Raw genomic sequence first — 17630 nt, forward strand, 5'->3', positions numbered from 1 at the left:
ATAAACCTTTTGCTTCCTGGTGCCAATGGGTGGTGCTTTGTGAAACCTCCTGTGCATCAAAGGATGCAGATGGAGGATTCCAGGAAGGATAATGCCTCTGTGCCATTCCAAGGGCACAGTCTGGGCACCAGAACTGAAGATTAGAGAAGTATTTTGGCATTTGTGGGGAAGAGTGTATAATTTTTGGATATTAAAACATCTGTCTTGCATTAATGGTTGAATGAGTTCAAAATTGTAACCCTTTTTTTTGTTCATAATTCAACTTTCACAGCTGTTGTTGAAATGCTTATACTTCAACCATCACATAATAGAAAATCATTCTCAGTATGTTAAACTTCTAAAATAAAAATGGTGTGTGAACTATTAAAGAGTGTCTGTATCTTATAAAGCATTAAAGTAAAATATATTTTTGACAAAACCATTTATTTGGGAAGCTTCTGATTGTTTTAGGTACCTAGTAACTTACAAATATAAATCAATTCCAACCCCTTTCTAATGCTGAGAGGTACATATGAGACCAGAACAACTATGAGAAGTTTAAGTACATTTTATTAACAATGCATCCCTTTGATAAGACTACGCTTCAGGAGGCCTTTAATGCTCATTGACATGAACTGTACACAGTATACAAAAAAAAGGAAAAAGAAAAAACACGAAAAAATCAAGGTGGGCAATACCATTTTGGGACAAGCCTCTGTTTAAATTATACACAGCTCAATGCAATATTCTTACGTAAAATATATAAATACTTTTTCTTTCTATGTTACAGGTATACAATATAAATCAGATTTCAATGTCTGTTCAGTGACCTACAAACACTAGAACGTCCAAATTTGTAGCAGCGTATTACTAAACAAAAAAAAAAAGACCACACAGGACAGGGAGAGTAAGTACTGAGATTTTTCTTGATCCTTTCCCTCAGATCAGAATGATTAATTTAGATAATCTCTTGTAATGCAGTTTTAGGGATGCTGACAGCCCAGTACTAGAACAATTTTTCAATTAGATTAACAAGGTGTAAAGCCTTTTTTCCCCTTTAGACACAGCACCTTGTGCTGAAACACCCTATTCAGTGGCAAAATGACATTACATTTTTTGGCATAAATTACATTTTGCAAATAAAATAGTGTATTTTAAAAAGCAACTCAAGCAAAATGTGCAATTTCTGCATGCTGTGGCATTGCTGTCCATCTACACTACAAAGAAAATCCAAAGAAAATCCACATTCTTTAATGACTATAAATCTGTTGAAAACAAAACTATCCAGGGAACCAGCATCGGGAGTTAAAACCCAAGGAGATTGGAGACCTCCAGAAAAACACAAACATGGTTTCTAGCATGTCCTCAAAAGTCTTTTACAGTTCTAAGATTTTACTCTCACATCATTTACCTTTCATAAGCACACAATAATAGAAGTGTGACTTAAAAAAAAAGTTGCTAGACCTGCTTTCAAGTGGCTCCAGTGAAGCTCAGAGCAGCAGAACTGTGGGGAGGTGAGCAGGACCTCAGAGCCTGGTGAGAATTCTTGAGCTGCGATTGCTCCACCTGAGCTCACGTTCACTTACAAGCTTTGCCAGCTTCCCACAGCCCAAACTGCCGAATACCAAGTCCAGGCCACAGACTACAAAGCAGCAACTCTTCCCTTCCACACTTGGTTTTGGTTACTATTTCTTGAACAACTACCTAACTCTTCAGGCACCTAGGAAAGGTGCTTTGGTTTTGTTTTTAGTCTCACTGCAAACCGCAACTCTCTTTCGAGACCACCTATGTATGTTTCAAAGTAAAATGAGAAAAAGACAAGCAGGATTCTCACCAGTGCCTTATAAATTGAGCTTACCTTGGTGTGCGAGCCACTGCACCCAAAACTATGGAACTGTTTAATAGTCCACTGGGGGAAAAACCACCACCACCCCGCAAAGAGAGCACATTTAGGGTAGGTTTGCCAGGCGTCAGTCAAGTAAGAGCTGTCAGATAAAGAAAAGCAACTGTTTTCAAGCATAGCATGCCAGGGGCTCCACACAGAAGTTGGGAACTTCAAAGCCTGACCATCTCCAGCTCCAAGTGATGTCCATAACAGCTGGGAGTGTTCTGCATTTCTTGATTTCAGACTGGTGAAAAGTTCTCTTTCTCCAGAAGGGGACACTCAGCACCCAGCCTGGTCCTCCTTCCCTCTGTGGAGAGGACCAGGCCCCTGTGGAGGTGCCTGTGAGTCACACTCTGCCCTTTGGAAAGGGCTTCCCTTTGCCCTGCCTGCATGAGCAGACCAAGACCATCAGACAGCTGATGCTAATTGTGACTGGTTCCACAAGAGTGTCTCCTTCCCAGAGCAGCTTCTGCCTCTGAGCTGTGTGTGAGCAAGTTGAGTACTTGAGGAGTTTTCTCTGCCACAGCAACTAAACTGCATTTATATACAGTGTAAGTAAACACTACACACATTACCATTTATTGAGCAGTATCACTCATCACTCAGACTGGAAATATAAAAAGTGGGTGGTCTGTCAGCTTCCCTAGGAGAGGTGGAAGAGATTTTTTATTAGGGCTAATATAAGCACAATCATTGTTTACTACAGCTTTCTTTCAAAGTTTTATCATGATACAAAGAAAACCCTAAAATAAGGACTTTGAAAGGGACATTTAAAAAAAAAAGAAAAGAGAGAACTATAAAATTAGAAATTCACAGTTTATAATTATGCCAATATAAATTTCCTTCAATAACAGTATCCCCTTCATTTGCCAATTAAAGTGAAACATCAATGTGAGCTTAATGTCAGTGTGTAAATTAATTTTCTAGAAATGTATGTTATGTACAATACAGACTTTACATCCTTGATGCATACTTGTTGAAATCTACTGACACTCATACACTTTCAGAAGAAAAATCACGCTTTATAACTGAATTTGCAGCCATAATTTTTTATGTCAAGTTTCTGTTGCCATGGATCCCCAAACAAGTGAGTAATTCAGAACACATGAGCATTTCAGAATGGAGATTCTTTCAAAAGTACATTTGCTTACCTTTTTATAATCAGAGGCCTTCCTATGATGCTTTCTACATTAAGTGCTATGGGTTAAACTTAACAAATGAACAGAGGTGGGTTTTTTAAATACAGGTGATAAAACTTGTTTATTTTGCCTTAACTGCAGAAAAATAACATGGAATTGTTTGATGTAACCCCATTTAGTTATTAAAACAAATCTCTTCTACTCTAGCCTAACTGAGGTAGTGTTTGAAACTACTGTATAACATACGCTATCCCCATTTGTGGGAAAACTACATTATTTTCCTTTGGAGTTTATACCACTATTTGGTCTACTGTGATTGACATTTTGGTTTTACAAAAGCATTTATTTGTTATGACTGTAAGTCCAATAGTTACTGGTGTGGTGTGTTTTCTAAACATTTCAAACATGTCTTGCCACACATATATTATTTGTGTCAACGACCACAGAAGAGTTCAATCAGTTTCTTTTTGCTACTTTCAGTGGGAAATCATTAAAAGATAATCTTAGGAACTAAATTTGACTATGAGCAGCAACTTACAGTCTGCTTTACCAGAACCTGATGGTATGCAGTGCACATAAAAATTCAGTGAAGTGACAGCTGCAAAGCAGTGCTTATGTGGCATGATGAAATTTCCAATAAGAACAAATAAATTCTACGTTTCACTAGGAATTGTGTGTTACTGCTCACAGGACTACTTATTGAAATCTCCAGTAGCATAGCTAGGAAGAACAGAGTTATGAGCATCAGGATAAATTTCACTTAAGTATTAATCTGACAATTATAAAAAATGGTAGAAGTGAATGGATAAAAATACGTTCTACTTAGTACAGTCCAGCTGAATTATTCACCTATATCAAAATCAAAGGGTAATTCCTTCTATTACAGGCATTCTAACAAAGGTGGCCATGCTACTGTATATACACATTTGCATATATTTATACTACCTTTATATAAAGGCTTCTGAATCTTTAGATCCATGATAAAAGTGACAGGGATTCCTACTTTTTTTTGTTTAGCTTGCACTTACTAGTTTAGAAATGGCACTAGTAACATGATAGAGGCAACTACTTCAATCATTACCAGTCACTGTATCATTTAACTTTTACAACAAGTCTTAAATACCAGTACAAAATTTTAAGTACGGCTGCTCCAAAATTTGTTACTTAAGGCTTTTCACTACAATTATTAGTACTATCTGATGCTTCATCACTAATCCATTGAAAATTCAAATAAACCTTTGTTTTTATAAAAAGCTGTTACTGTGGAACTTGGAAAACACTCATACTTAAGTCTCCTCACAAAACCTGCAATGACTAAATGTCTTTAAGTTCAGTTTATACAATATTTGCTTATCTGATATAAATCATGCTTTTTAAAGGATTGTAGTTGAGTAAGACCCACATTTGTACTATATGAGCATGAGTGTAGAAACTGCAAACACATGCATAGTATTCAGGGAAAACAATCTGGTTTCAGCATTTTAAGTTTTTTGAAAATCAAATTGTAGTGAAAATCCTTAACTGGTTCAGATAAGATACATGTATGTAAATGCAACGAAATTGAAGAGACTACTAATAAAATGTCTTACAACTATAGCAATATTAAAATAACTTAATGAAACCTCAGATTCAGAGGCATCTCTTTCTGTCTGAAGTTACAAATCCCCAAAGTAGTGTTATAAACAGTACAAAAATCAACAGAGAAGGGCTAACATTAATCCCCTGGTGCCCACAACTACAGCATGGCTCCCCATTGCTGGCAGTGGAATGCACCCCCATCTCTCTGATTCCTGGTATCCAGGGTTTAAAAAGCAAGGCATCGTTCTGCTTCTCTGGAACAGAATCGGAAGTCAATTAAAAATGTCTCTGCAAGTTGTCCTATTTCACTGTAATTTATGGTAGAAAATGAAATGAAAACTTGTGGAGGTGTTCAGTGCTTGGCTCTTGCATATACTGGTAATTACTATTATTAAAACTATGTTACTGTCTAACAAATCCCCAAAGGGCTCAAATGACTGTGCCAGTAATTGGTTGAGGAAGAAAATGTTTTCAGTTCAGTCTTCAGGTACCAGTAGTTTCTGGAAGGTTTCGAAGATGATGTTCCAAGTCTTTTATCCAGTCAGTGGGAGGTTGTCTGAGCATTTCAAAGTCTGTACGCAGAGCACTGCCTCAGCAGAGGTCAGGACTCAGCTGATGCATCGATTACGGGCTGTTTTATCGGAGTTGCTAAAATAGCCTCTGCTTCCTCATGCATCTAAAAGGAAAGGATGGAGTTATAAGATTGCTAGAGATTTTACTCAAGAGACATCACAAAATGGTTTCCTTTAGGATATACCTATCTGTGAGCATCTTTTACTCATGAAAGTAAAAGATGAGGACATGGAAGCTACACCCAGCCAGCCATTTTGGTACATTCAGTGCACGTCCACCCTCCACTTACCTGCAAGAACTGAACATCTTGAAATAGCTCCTGAATGAACCTTCGGGATGGAAGTCGAAACGTACAATGTGCTAGCAAGTAGGACACCTCAGAGTAAAGGCATATGTCATCAAATGCTTGGGGATACTTCTCCTTAATTCTGAACAACGAAACAGACAAAATTGTGTAAGTCTTGAAAATATTTCTATTGTATTAAAAAACCCTCCAGCTTTTGAATTAGATTGTCATCATTAATTCTTCAGTTATAGGCATTATAAATCCTAGAAATGACAAAGCTAGAAAATCAAAACAGACAGCATTACAAAACTGGAAGAAATCTACACTAATGAGATGAACAGAATATACAACTTGTAAGCTGCCCAGAATTACTATCACTGCCTAGTCTTAAAATAACAGACTTAGAAAGAGAACAGTGTGTAACATAATTGACATCCACATGTACAGCAGTCATAAAAATATGAATAATGACTAAACTAATCTTTTAAACCTGCAATCATTTTTGAAACTAAACCATGCATTTCTACATTTTCTTTTAGCTGTTGTCAGTTTCCAATGGCATTAGCCCAGAAATCTACAGGTTACCACATTTAGTCCCTGGATTTATATTTCTATATTTTAACATTTTTTAAAATAAATTAATTTCAGTAGTTGTACTCTTGCTTAAAGTAGAGCTGTATTTCTCAAGAAGTTACTTTCAGCTTGTTATTGTACTTATCTATTATTCAGAATAAGTAAAAAAATATTAGTTTCTTTTTTAAAGATACACGTTATACTAGATATGTAATCACTACTGCTGAATTACTGATTTTAAAGTCTGGTTAAGAGTAAAATACTAAACAGAGCAAAAATGTTAATATTATTTCTTGAGCTTCTACATTATGTTCAATCATATCTACCTGACAAGTTTTGAGAAGTCAGATTATTCACTGTCCCTGAGGCCTTAAGAGAATACTTATGACTAAATGTTGCTAAAGCATCTGTAATGTATTGAACTTACGTCAGAAGTCCAGTTTCATGGCCCTTAGTTCCTACTGAACTGCTCAAATTGATAACTAAACGTAAGACCTCTTTCCGCAAAAGTATCCTGCACACTGGTGTGTCATCTGGGATTGACTTTACTCCTGGAAAAACAAATCAGTGTGGATTTACACAGAATTGTCTTTGACTGTGCTGATCTCATGCTGCGTAAATCTGTTTATGCATTCCATACACACAGGAACACACATATTAACCCGTATTCTGAGCTATCAAAAATATTTCTATTGAAATCAAAACTTAAAACACAACTATTTTCAGGAATTTGAACAGTTTACCTTTTCAAAAGTATTTCTACCATTTCAAAGAAAAACCCGCAAGATAAAGTTACAGTGGTATTGCTACCGCTAAACCATGTTGCAAACTGGATGAGCTTCTATGAGATAGTGGAGAATTTAAAAACCAGTTACTTCTTAAGAAACCATCATAATTCAAAATGTAATACACAAGTATAAAAAAAAGTCTCTTTAAAGTAATTCAGTAAATCTTGGAAATCTTTTTTAAACTAACATCAGAGTAGAAAAAAAAAGGCAATCAATTTACTTGTAATGTCAGGTATTGAATAACCTGCAGAGGGGAGCAAAGGGAGAAGAGCTTAGAACTTTGTTCTCCCACCTGGAGATGGATAATGTTTTTATTAAGACTTGTTTGTTTTTTGTCTAACAAAGAACATTAATTCGTTGCAGTGTACATAAGTGAAATCTAATTTTTTCACAATGCCTAAAATATACTTTATTAGTGATAGTCTCTAATAATCATAAGGCTTTCAAACTTACCTAATACAAGCTCTGTACTCTTAGTGCTGCTGGCTGAACCATGGGATACTGCATCACTACAGCCTGAAATTCCAGAAAATTTGGAGGAATGCACATCTAAGTGATTGTGAATGGTTTGTCCACACCAGTCAGTATATGGAAGGTCTGAAAAATCTGACATGAACAAGATGTTGCACCTTTGTTATTCATACTTTTCCCCAATTCACATGCTTTTGTTATTTTCCAACAATGGAATACATGAAAGATACTGATGCACTAAATACTACAGATAAAATCAGTTTGGAACTAGGTGGTGGACTTTGGACAAATCATACCAAAACTCTTCCAAAATTGATTTTTCATTTTAATCTTAAAATACATGAGTGGAGTCTTCCAAACACTGATGGAAGCCTAAGAAGCCGTCACACAGAGTGCTGTTACTGAAATATCTGTGCTCCATTTTATGTAACACAATACAGATGCTCTTGCATGTGCAGACTTCTTTTTGTTCACACAGCTGTCACAGGTGTTTGCAGAAAGGGCTCTGGCAAGAGCTGCTGCACCTGTAACTACAGCTGGGATTTTATTTGCCATACTTTCTCGCTACTGAACTCCAGCTCAGCTCTCTGAGCCATTCTTCAAATTTGTGCATCACCCCCTTGCCAACACTGCTACTAACAAATGTCTAACACTGTTGTAAAACAGTGAAGACTCCTAATAAGCAGCCACTACTGGATTCTTTTCATCATGGGCATTGACAAAAGGCATGTAACTGCAAGCTGTGCAGAGGAGGTTAGAAAAAATAACTCTGAATCTCATCTGAATCTCAAAATATGAGGGAAGATGACTAAATCCCAGAAATTACAGCTCAACTTCAACAGACGCCACAGACTTCCTTTGTTGTATTTATGGCATAGACTTGATTTGATGTCAGACTTTTCATTAGTTGAACAGCAAAACGTCAGTTTTCAGAACATGCATTTTAAGTACTAAATAAGGTTTCAAATTTTGTCTTTTGATATGCTCTTAGAAATATTTGAAAAAAACATGCAGGCACTTACTCCTACTAACACTAAAAAGTGGAAGACTGGAAATGACCAGAGCAATATCACTGGTTGCACAATTAGCTTATTAGAGAAATAATTTTAAGGTCAATAGTCAGTTAAACAAAAACCTTTCCAGATTATTTAAAGATGAACAAAAGCCAGTATGTTCACTCGGTTTTATCACACTTCTGCAGAAGGAACACTAACCTGCACGATTATATGAAGGGCTTGCTTTGGTGTTAGGCTGATAACCCAGAATCTGAATGCAGACACAGTAAAGACAGTTCTCATCTGTGTGCTCCTGGAGCCCTGTGTCCTCTGTACCTTCTAAGAACTGAGAGGCATCTGAACGGCTTGTATTCAGTATTTCTGTGAGGCTGATCTGCTGGCGGAGCATCTGAAAAGGGCTTTTGACAACATCACTCGCACCTGATGGAAGACCTGTAGATAAGATTTAGTTATCAAAAAAACCCTACAAAACCAAGCTACCAACACTAACTCTTTCAATTAATTTCCACTTTCAAGCCTTTTAAGGCTGGGGATGGAGTGCATGTGAAGACCTATGAAGTTTTTTTTTGAATGGTTAAGCTCCCAAGATTGTTAGCATTTGAGAAAGAGACATAATGTTTTAGTCCCAAATTATTATACATAACAAAACATTGCAAAGGACAGAATTCAACCTCTAAGCACACACACTGTAAGAAGGTAAGTGGTAAATCCTGACATGATATGAACATTACTAATACCCACATAACACCAATACATTACCAATTTTCATAGTGTCAAACGAGATTAATACAACAATATACCAGATGTTGGAATTACACATGCACCAATGCAAAAATAAACACAACTTAAAAAACTGTAACTTAGTGGCCGTGACAGGAAGAAACTAGACTCAGCAATGCAGAAACAAGCAGAAGACACTTTAGTGACATGCTCTTCCCTGGGTGGAAAAAACAAACAAATACAATTTTGAACAACAGTTACTTTACACTGAAACTTAGCAAACTACAGAAACATACCTCCAGCAAAATCAACTTTGTGTATAATATTAATATGACAGGGAAAAAAAAAGGTAGGACAACAGCTATCCTAATAAACTATTAAATAAACAGTGTCAAGGCTTCTTTTTTTCAGCTGAAAAGACACATACTAAGACCCTACAGATTTCTGACTTCTCTGGAGTAAAACGGAGGTGCATTCCAGAGCAAGCCAGGCATTACAGAACTTGCAATTCTCTTGTCCCATCACCTTCATTGATCAATTGTCATGAACAAATAACAGAAAGACAAAACTTACTTTCTGAAATACACATCTAACACCATTGAAAGTTCCTATAAATTACTGTGTAATCAAAGGAAAATAGTTCAGTATGTGGAATTTTTATTTTTCTAAGCTTAAATTTTGTTACATCCTTTAATACAGTATGACTACTAGTCTTTGAGCAGCTTTAGCTCACATTATCAGAGATATGCAGGCCTCCTTCATTTTTAAGAGCAGGACCAAACTCTGAAGCAACACATTAGCTCAAACTAAGTAAAACAGGGAATTAATGGCCTGCTATCCTGATTCCAGAGCACAATTCTCAAAACTTAACAGCTAAAAATTTTGTTTTCTGTCAAGAAAAATTAACAAATAAATCAACAACCCACCCAATATACCAATAAACAACAGAAAGCTACAGGAGAGGAATAAAACCACTACCTCCTCCATCAGATGTAAAGACCCTAGATCCATGCTCATCAAATGGAGGTGTAGTTTTCTTCTGAAAATATGGAGTTTCCTTTACCTGAAACACCCAAGTGACAATTAAAATTAACACAGGTGATAATCAAACACAAATAAAAATAGATTTTATGAGGAAATGAAATGTTGTCTTTCTTTTACTTCAGGAAAAATATGCCATTAGAGGAGGAAATTAAGAACGAATTCCTGAGCACTAAAGAAAAGCCCAATGAGACAAATATTAGTGAATGAACATGTATTAACAAAGGCCTATGAAGATTTAGCAAATGTTAAAATGGTGGTGACAGGCTGTAAGGAAACAAGTGACCCACAGTGGCCAGCCATAATCTGTCCATGATCCCTCTACACCACTGGAGATCTTGGGAATGAAGTACAAAAACAACCAAAACCAAAAAAAGCACAAAAACAATCTAAAATGCTGCCTGTAGGATGTTGAGTTGAGACATGTCTCAACCACAAAAAGACCTAAGAGAGAAGAAATGAGATAACAAATATGGCACAAAGACTGTGAAGGAAAAAGAAGTCACTTCACAAAGGAAAAACAGAAGCAGAAACACGGTATAACATGCTTTTGCTCTAGGTTTAGCAATTTTTTGAGATTAGTAAGAAAGTTATTTAGATTTGAAAGGCAAAGACTAAGTAAAATAAAGATAAGGAAGCCCACTTCTACCTTTGACACAGACCACGTCCTGGTTTTGATAATTAAGTAACAGAATATTAAGCCCTATGATGCATCAGTTTGTTAAATGGGAATGTGTTTCTACCAAGCAGAAAGAGGAAGGGAATTGCTGAGACACTGAAATTAAAATAATTTCTAACTTAAATACATGTACCTTCAAAGCTAAGTAAAGACAATATAATTTAATACTATAATGACCTATATAAAATAATCTATTATTTAATAGAGATCATGGTAGCAGGGAGTTAACTGTGTGATTATGCATATAATTTATAGGTGACTGATGAACATACCAATTGTCGGCTAAAGTAGAATTATTAATTAATTTAATTATTAACTAATAATTTAATAATTATTCATTCTTAAATGAATGTCCACAGACTATGCTAATTTTAGTATAAAAGCCAGATGTCAACTAAAATCTTATGACAGCAAATTTATGTCACCACTGTTTAACACTCTTCTAACACAGTCTTTGCCATTATTTGCCTTTAACACAACCCAGCCTAGTGATCCTGCGTAAACAGGTTAGAAGAACAGTTGAAAGAGAAACCCTTGCTCTTCAAAATGCGTTTCTTTAAAGTACCACATCCATTTTTCCTCATTTTTCTAGATTTAATCTATTCTGATGAAAAGGCAACAATTGACTGCCTTTCAGTATGAAAATGCAAATGAACCAAATCAGTTAACACATACGTACCTGAAATATTTCGTTGATATCCACTGGGAGAGCAAGACCAATGTAATCATCAGAGCTACCATAGGTAGCGTTAGAAACCATGGAGCGAACAGAGGAGGAACGCTGAAGTGTGTTTTGGTTAATAGGACTTAATAAATCTTCTTTATCTAATGAAGCATAACTTAAAGCTTTCATGAACCTGTAACATTGAAACAAATACATTAAAATTTCAGTAACTCTCGTTCTGGCGCATTAAAAGTAAAAAGGACTGCTAACACAAAGACCATCCTCATCTTCCCACTGAAGATATCAGAGTTTGTTAGGACGAATTACAGCTATAGGCTCATTGCTTTTTCTGCCTCATACTGTCTTGCATGGTTTGGCAGTTCCTGGACTAAAAATTTCTTTGTAATTCTTGGTACAGGAACTCCTGCCCATCCTGCAAACACATGAATGTTCTTCAACCTTCCAGCTTTGAATACTTACAGCTCAGACACAGCCGGTAAAGATTTGGGTTTCTAAACTCCTAACTACCTCATTCTGAAATGTACCTATGCACTGAATGTGTATTTCCCAGATAGTCACAAACTCTGAGCTGAGCAGGCACATCCCTGAAAAGGCACACCTTGAGCCTACCAGTGATACGCACAAGGAACATTTTTTCTCCCATACTCCGAAGGAGCTACCCATTAGGTCACCCAAGCATGGAGGAAGTATTTGTTCAACATGAATACACAAAGAACAAACTTAAACCTGCACAGTGAGCAGAGCTGACTGTGACAAATAGCTTGAAGAACAAATAAAGAAATAGGATGGGAAAATGAGACAAGAGAGAGCAGGCTGGAGAACATGTCCTCAGTGCTGACCAGAACCCTGATGATGGAAATTTCACATTCAGCTGTCTATCATTTTACTTCTCATCAAACATAAAAACCTAAAAATGTTTTCTGCTAATCAATCTATGTAGATGGTCTATATGCAGTGGATTAAAGTTTCCTAATAAAAAGACACACCTCAGGAACAGTGAATTTTTACTGCAAAGCATGATACACTGGAAAGTAAAGTGAACATTTGATTTTTTGAATTTTTGCCTTGAAAGTAGTTCTCTATCAATTTTTTATTTTAGATGGGCAATAAAGAGTCCTCTTACACCTACAGAAGGGATTTATGTTGAGATAAAATTAAAATATCGAAGTTTGACCATGTAAGGTTCAAGAAATTATTATGCAATGGAAATGCACAAAATACAACTTAGAGGATATCAACAGTTTTCTTGTTGTTAATTCTGACCAATGGTAGTGACAGTAGCAGTGGACTCACAACAGAAGTCAAGCCATACTTCAAAAAAAGAGGGAAAAGACCTCAGGTTGTGCTAGAGGAGGTTTAGATTGCATATTAAGAAAAATTTCTTCACTGACAGGGTTGTCAAGCATTGGAACAGTCTGCCCAGGGAAGTAGTTGAGTCACGATCCCTAAAGACATTTAAAAGATGTGTAGATGTAGCACTTAAGGACATGGTTTAATGGAGGACTTGGGAGTGATGTGTTAATAGCTGGACTCAAAGGTCTTTTCCAACCTAAATAATTGTGTAAGAATCAAAAAGTTACCAACTGCATGAAATATTTAATAATAAAGCATTCTACAATTACTCTCAACATAAATTAAAGATAGAAGTATTAATCCTAAATGTTTTGTCCCTGCTTTTCCTAGAAAAGCTAACAGATAAAGCATTAGTAGTGATAAACACCATCAAGTTTTCATGAAAGAATGTCTGCAGGTGATGGGGTGAGAGCCAGGACCCAAGACATGCACGTTAACATTTATGGCTGGTCTTTAGAGACAAAGGTGGGAAATACAGCTTCACAAAATTTATGCAAAGAAAAAGGCTTTTTAACCTCTGAATGAAAAGAACAACTAAAAACACTGCAGAAGTAAAAAAAATGGCTGTTAGTTGCTACTAACACATGAATCTGTCAAAAAACCGTAAATGAAAGTTTTCTGAAGACTGACAGAAAAATTGATTTGGCAGATAAAAAGGACAGAATTTTTTCTAATTTATTATTTAAAAAATTCTAAGGACAGTTTTAGTTGGAACAGTAAACATACTCTGAATTTATGAGTAAACACAATCTGAAATTATAAGTACCATAATTTTTTCAGTGGAGACACAGCATAACCAGCAAGAAAAACACATGTACTAGTTTCACTGCAGTCTTTTCAAAAATTATATTAGCAACTAACACAATCTAAGTATCTCTTTGAGTATACATGTCTGCAATTATTTAACCTTCTCAGAGATACAAGCACTCCAGACATTTCAGTGTTAAGCATGTCAGCACAAATCCTTTACTCTAACCACTGACACAAGAGAACACGAACAGCTAAGCACCAGGAATAGTCTGTATGACATTGCATGCAGGATCAAAGTCCACTGCAGCAAGGCTGCTCTGCACATCAAGGGCATGACTGCAAAGAATGGTAAAACATCACTTACAGCCATTACAGAACCTGTACTACCACTGAAATGACACCTACTTGTTCCTGCACTAGCACAGGATGCCAGTGACAGAGCAAGGAATGGCACTTCCAATTTCCAGGACAGTGCAAGATAACTACTAAATCATCCTTATCTAACCAACATACTCAGTCTAGTTCTAACTTACTTGAACAAAGGTATTTTTCATGGCATCTTTCCAGAATGATGTGAATATAGCAACAAATGGATGTTGCTTTTAATCAGGACATACACACTCAACTGGGTTTGAGGAGGGCAGCTCAAGGACTGAGCATTTGCTGTTCTCTGCAGTAAGCAGATGACTCATACACTGGTAGTGTCTCCCCCTTCTCTCATTTGAGAGATGATAAGGTAAGAACAGAGATAAAAAGTGTCTTTTCCATTTCAACACTAATGTGAAAATCCAGTGCACTAGCTAAAAGATGATGTGAAGGAAAAATTTAATACAAGAGCTCTTAAGGGAATGCTATTCAGCAGTGACTGTTGCAGCTGGGAACAGTGTCAATGTCAAGAGCTAGACATCTTATGTAACTATCTAATTAGTCTTCAGAACATCTAATATTGCTCAAAAATAAAGAGGTGACATGGCCATCTAAAAATAAATGCTATGAGTAAAATCTTTGATCTGTTGTAGCTAAGAAGCCAAACTGACATTCCTATCAGTGGCACCAGTATCTCATCACTGGCCTCAATGCCAGTGAACACAAATATAGCATATTGGCAAGAGTCTCTGTCCTAAAACCTCCCCAAGTGACATTGAGAAAATTCTCTTCTGAAATATAACTCTGACTTCACAGGCAATTTGGTGTGTTTGCAACTTTAATAATGTTAGCAGCTTTAATAATGTCAGCAGTGCAACTGCATTTTTTGTATTACAGAAGTTAAAACAGGAAGCAAATGTGATAAAAGGAGGCATTTTCCTTTGTCACCAATAGCATTATAAAGGATTGAGAACAGCTATGAAAGCTGGGCTTCCCTGACAACACTTACAAAGTTGAGAATTGTGCTTCTATTATTCACTTAATACCAGTACCGCCTTCAGTGAAGTTATGCATCACCTTGCAACAACTGTCCCTTTTAGGTGCAAATAGAAAAAAACAACAGGAAGATACTGTTCTTAAGTTGTTCTTAAAGCACTGAAGTAAGAAATGAGCATATAGTAATTTCTTACCGGCTTGGGGTTAGTCGAGAATCCAGGCTGCCAGACTTCATAGTGATAGTGTCAGTAAACAGCACATCCTTTGCTGGAGATGCCAGGGCTTCTGAGTGAGACAGTGAGGGATGCATCCTCTGTTGCTGTAGGCGCTTTAGTGTAGCATAGCCAAATGCATCTCGAGAACTTGTGTAGCTGAAGTTATAGTCAGCAAGACTTTTTATTGTAGCAAGAGAAGGAGCTTTAAGAGACTGGGCTCTTCTGGGAAGGGTATGAGAAGACCCTGGTGGAACCAGGGATACAGAGTTGGATTTTGAGAGAGGCAGGTGGTTAGACTGTGGTGTTGAACAGTGACTTGGTTTAACTGTTTTTGTGCTTACCACAGTACTCAAACTTCCGGAGTCAGTATCTACATTTGTAGTGTCCACACCTACAGTCTCCCTTGAAGGGCTAGAGCTCATTGAACTTATGCCACTTGTTGTGGTATCTGTATTAAAACTTAAGCTACGACTCTTGAAATGTGTTTGTGTAGTACCATCTCCTATTAGCCTTTCTTTGCTTGTGTTTTCTCGATGAATTTCATTTCCAAGACCTTTTGGCAGCTTCAGATCATTTTCTCCAATACTCTGGGTACAATCAGTATCTTCCACATGCTTACTTCCAACAAAAGAAGTTTCTAATCGTAAAGTCTGAATTTTTGGAACCCTGAAAACAGGGTTCAATTCTTCTCCAGCAGGAAAGTCTATGCTACCACTAGGTTCTGTTACTGTACGATTTCGCCTCAGGCCTGATTTACTGTCAGATGATGTCAGCTTTCCTCCTTTTGGATCACTGCTACTTCTGTGCTTTTTATTAGGTAGAGTAAGAGAGTTTAGAATGCGATTTTTCACAAGTCTACTAGAAGAAAAAAAAGGAAAGGGACTACGGTCTTTGTCCTTTGAAGGTCCAGGTCTGTCATAAAATATTTGTTCTGCATCTTCAGTAATATCTAGGAAGAAAGTACTGGTGGAAGTACTACCGAAACGGTCATCCTCCATGATGAACATACCTGAAATTATACAAGACTTTGTCACACAAAATAGGCATTTCTTCAAAGTCTACAAACTATGCTGCAAAATAGGAAGCCATTCTACAGAAGCCCAAGTGGGTGGTCTATGCAATTTACTGCAACTTTAATTCCTCTTTTTTTTCCTGCAGAACTTGTTGCATATTAACTATCTTGAGGAGTAACTGAGCTGAAAAAAAAAAGCCTTCAAAAAAAAAAAAAAGCCACACTGCCTTATTTCAGCGCAAACATCCAGCTACTAGGATTATAACCAAAGCACTCCTTTAATGATATCTAAATGCAGTATATTTCTCGATTTAAATTCCAAGTAACCATAGCAAAAATAAAATGCATTAGGTACTTGCAATACACAATAATTTAAATACAGCGAAATTTTGGGTGTTTCTGTACACCCTGAGACCATAAATACTCATTTTCTAGAATATTCCTTTGAGGACAAGCAAGTGTATCTTTATACTCAAGTATGGAGGTTTCTGCAGCATGTTACAGCAAACTGCCATGATCCAACACAAAAATTAGTAACTTACCATCATGTGACAACTTTTCTTCTACACCAAATGTGAAGCTAAGACACTGTTTTACTCCCTCTCACTTTTCTGCATCTCTCTGAATGTACGTAACTGTCCTATTGCTTGTACTCTTATTGCAAGAACACCTTTACACCACTGGTCTGAACCTCATCCTGCCAAAACGCTGGTAAGAACACCAAAAAATGCTGTTTGTGGTGGGTTGTGCTCTTCACAGGTTATTCTTGTTTGCTTGTTCATTTTTTCCTTGTTTGCTTGTTTTGGTGTTCTGGTTACTTACTTGATGGAGCAGATTCGCTTTCACTGTTGTGCCTAGAACTGGTAGACTCAGAGTTCAAGCTAAGAGTGCTGGGTATAGAAGAAAGTTCATTGCAGAGCTGCTCCATGTCATCAGGGACCACTGGCCAAGGCTGTCTACGACTGTGTCTCACTGCATCCCAGTTGTGATGCTTCAAAATGTCACATCCTTGTTTAGTTTTGGCTATTAGACCAAGCACGTAGACACAGGTTCTGTATTTAACATATATATAGAAAAAAAAGCAACAATAATAGCACCTAATTTAACTAAAGCCATTTCACTTTTGAAAGGAAACAGTTTCAAAGCAATTCAGCAGAAACTTCACAAAACCGACAAATAGTATATTGTTAATTTTTATTTGTAAATCAATGTAAGCTTAAGAAATACGCTGAAGTGTCTGAGAAAAATATACTATTCAGAAATAAAAACTAATTATCACAAGAGCCTGATTACATAAAACAGAAAAGTACCTTTTGAAAAAAAGGCCAAATATTAACGTAGTAGCAGTATTAGACAAAATACCATCTACTTATGCTTTTAAATATTTCAAAAATATATTTTAAAAATTGATGTAATAATAAATTTTCACAGAGATATAAGTAGCAAGTATACTGTTTTATAGAAAAGGAGAAAAGTAGTATATTTTTTCATCGATTTCATTTGTTTACTGCACGTTCTTTCAGAC

General features: G+C 36.5%; 1 protein-coding gene across 2 annotated transcripts in view; it reads right to left on the bottom strand.

Annotated features, from left to right (window-relative positions):
- Positions 1-531: 531 nt before the first annotated feature.
- Positions 532-17630, bottom strand: part of RICTOR (RPTOR independent companion of MTOR complex 2) — a 58646-nt gene continuing 41547 nt past the window's right edge. Inside the window, exons 28-36 of one of the 2 annotated variants that reach the window (XM_008630614.2) lie at positions 16928-17157; positions 15073-16102; positions 11408-11585; positions 9987-10071; positions 8487-8720; positions 7255-7407; positions 6441-6564; positions 5444-5582; positions 532-5257 (exon numbers count right to left, since the gene is read on the bottom strand). In XM_008630614.2, the coding sequence (XP_008628836.1) occupies positions 5183-5257; positions 5444-5582; positions 6441-6564; positions 7255-7407; positions 8487-8720; positions 9987-10071; positions 11408-11585; positions 15073-16102; positions 16928-17157 (2248 nt within the window). In that variant the 3' untranslated portion in view covers positions 532-5182. Of the gene's footprint in view, positions 5258-5443; positions 5583-6440; positions 6565-7254; positions 7408-8486; positions 9226-9986; positions 10072-11407; positions 11586-15072; positions 16103-16927; positions 17158-17630 lie in introns of those variants that run through there. The other variant, XM_017730238.1, reaches the window with a different exon arrangement.

This window comes from Corvus brachyrhynchos, unplaced genomic scaffold, assembly GCF_000691975.1.
Source record: "Corvus brachyrhynchos isolate BGI_N302 unplaced genomic scaffold, ASM69197v1 scaffold42, whole genome shotgun sequence".
Classification (NCBI taxonomy): Eukaryota; Metazoa; Chordata; class Aves; order Passeriformes; family Corvidae; genus Corvus; species Corvus brachyrhynchos.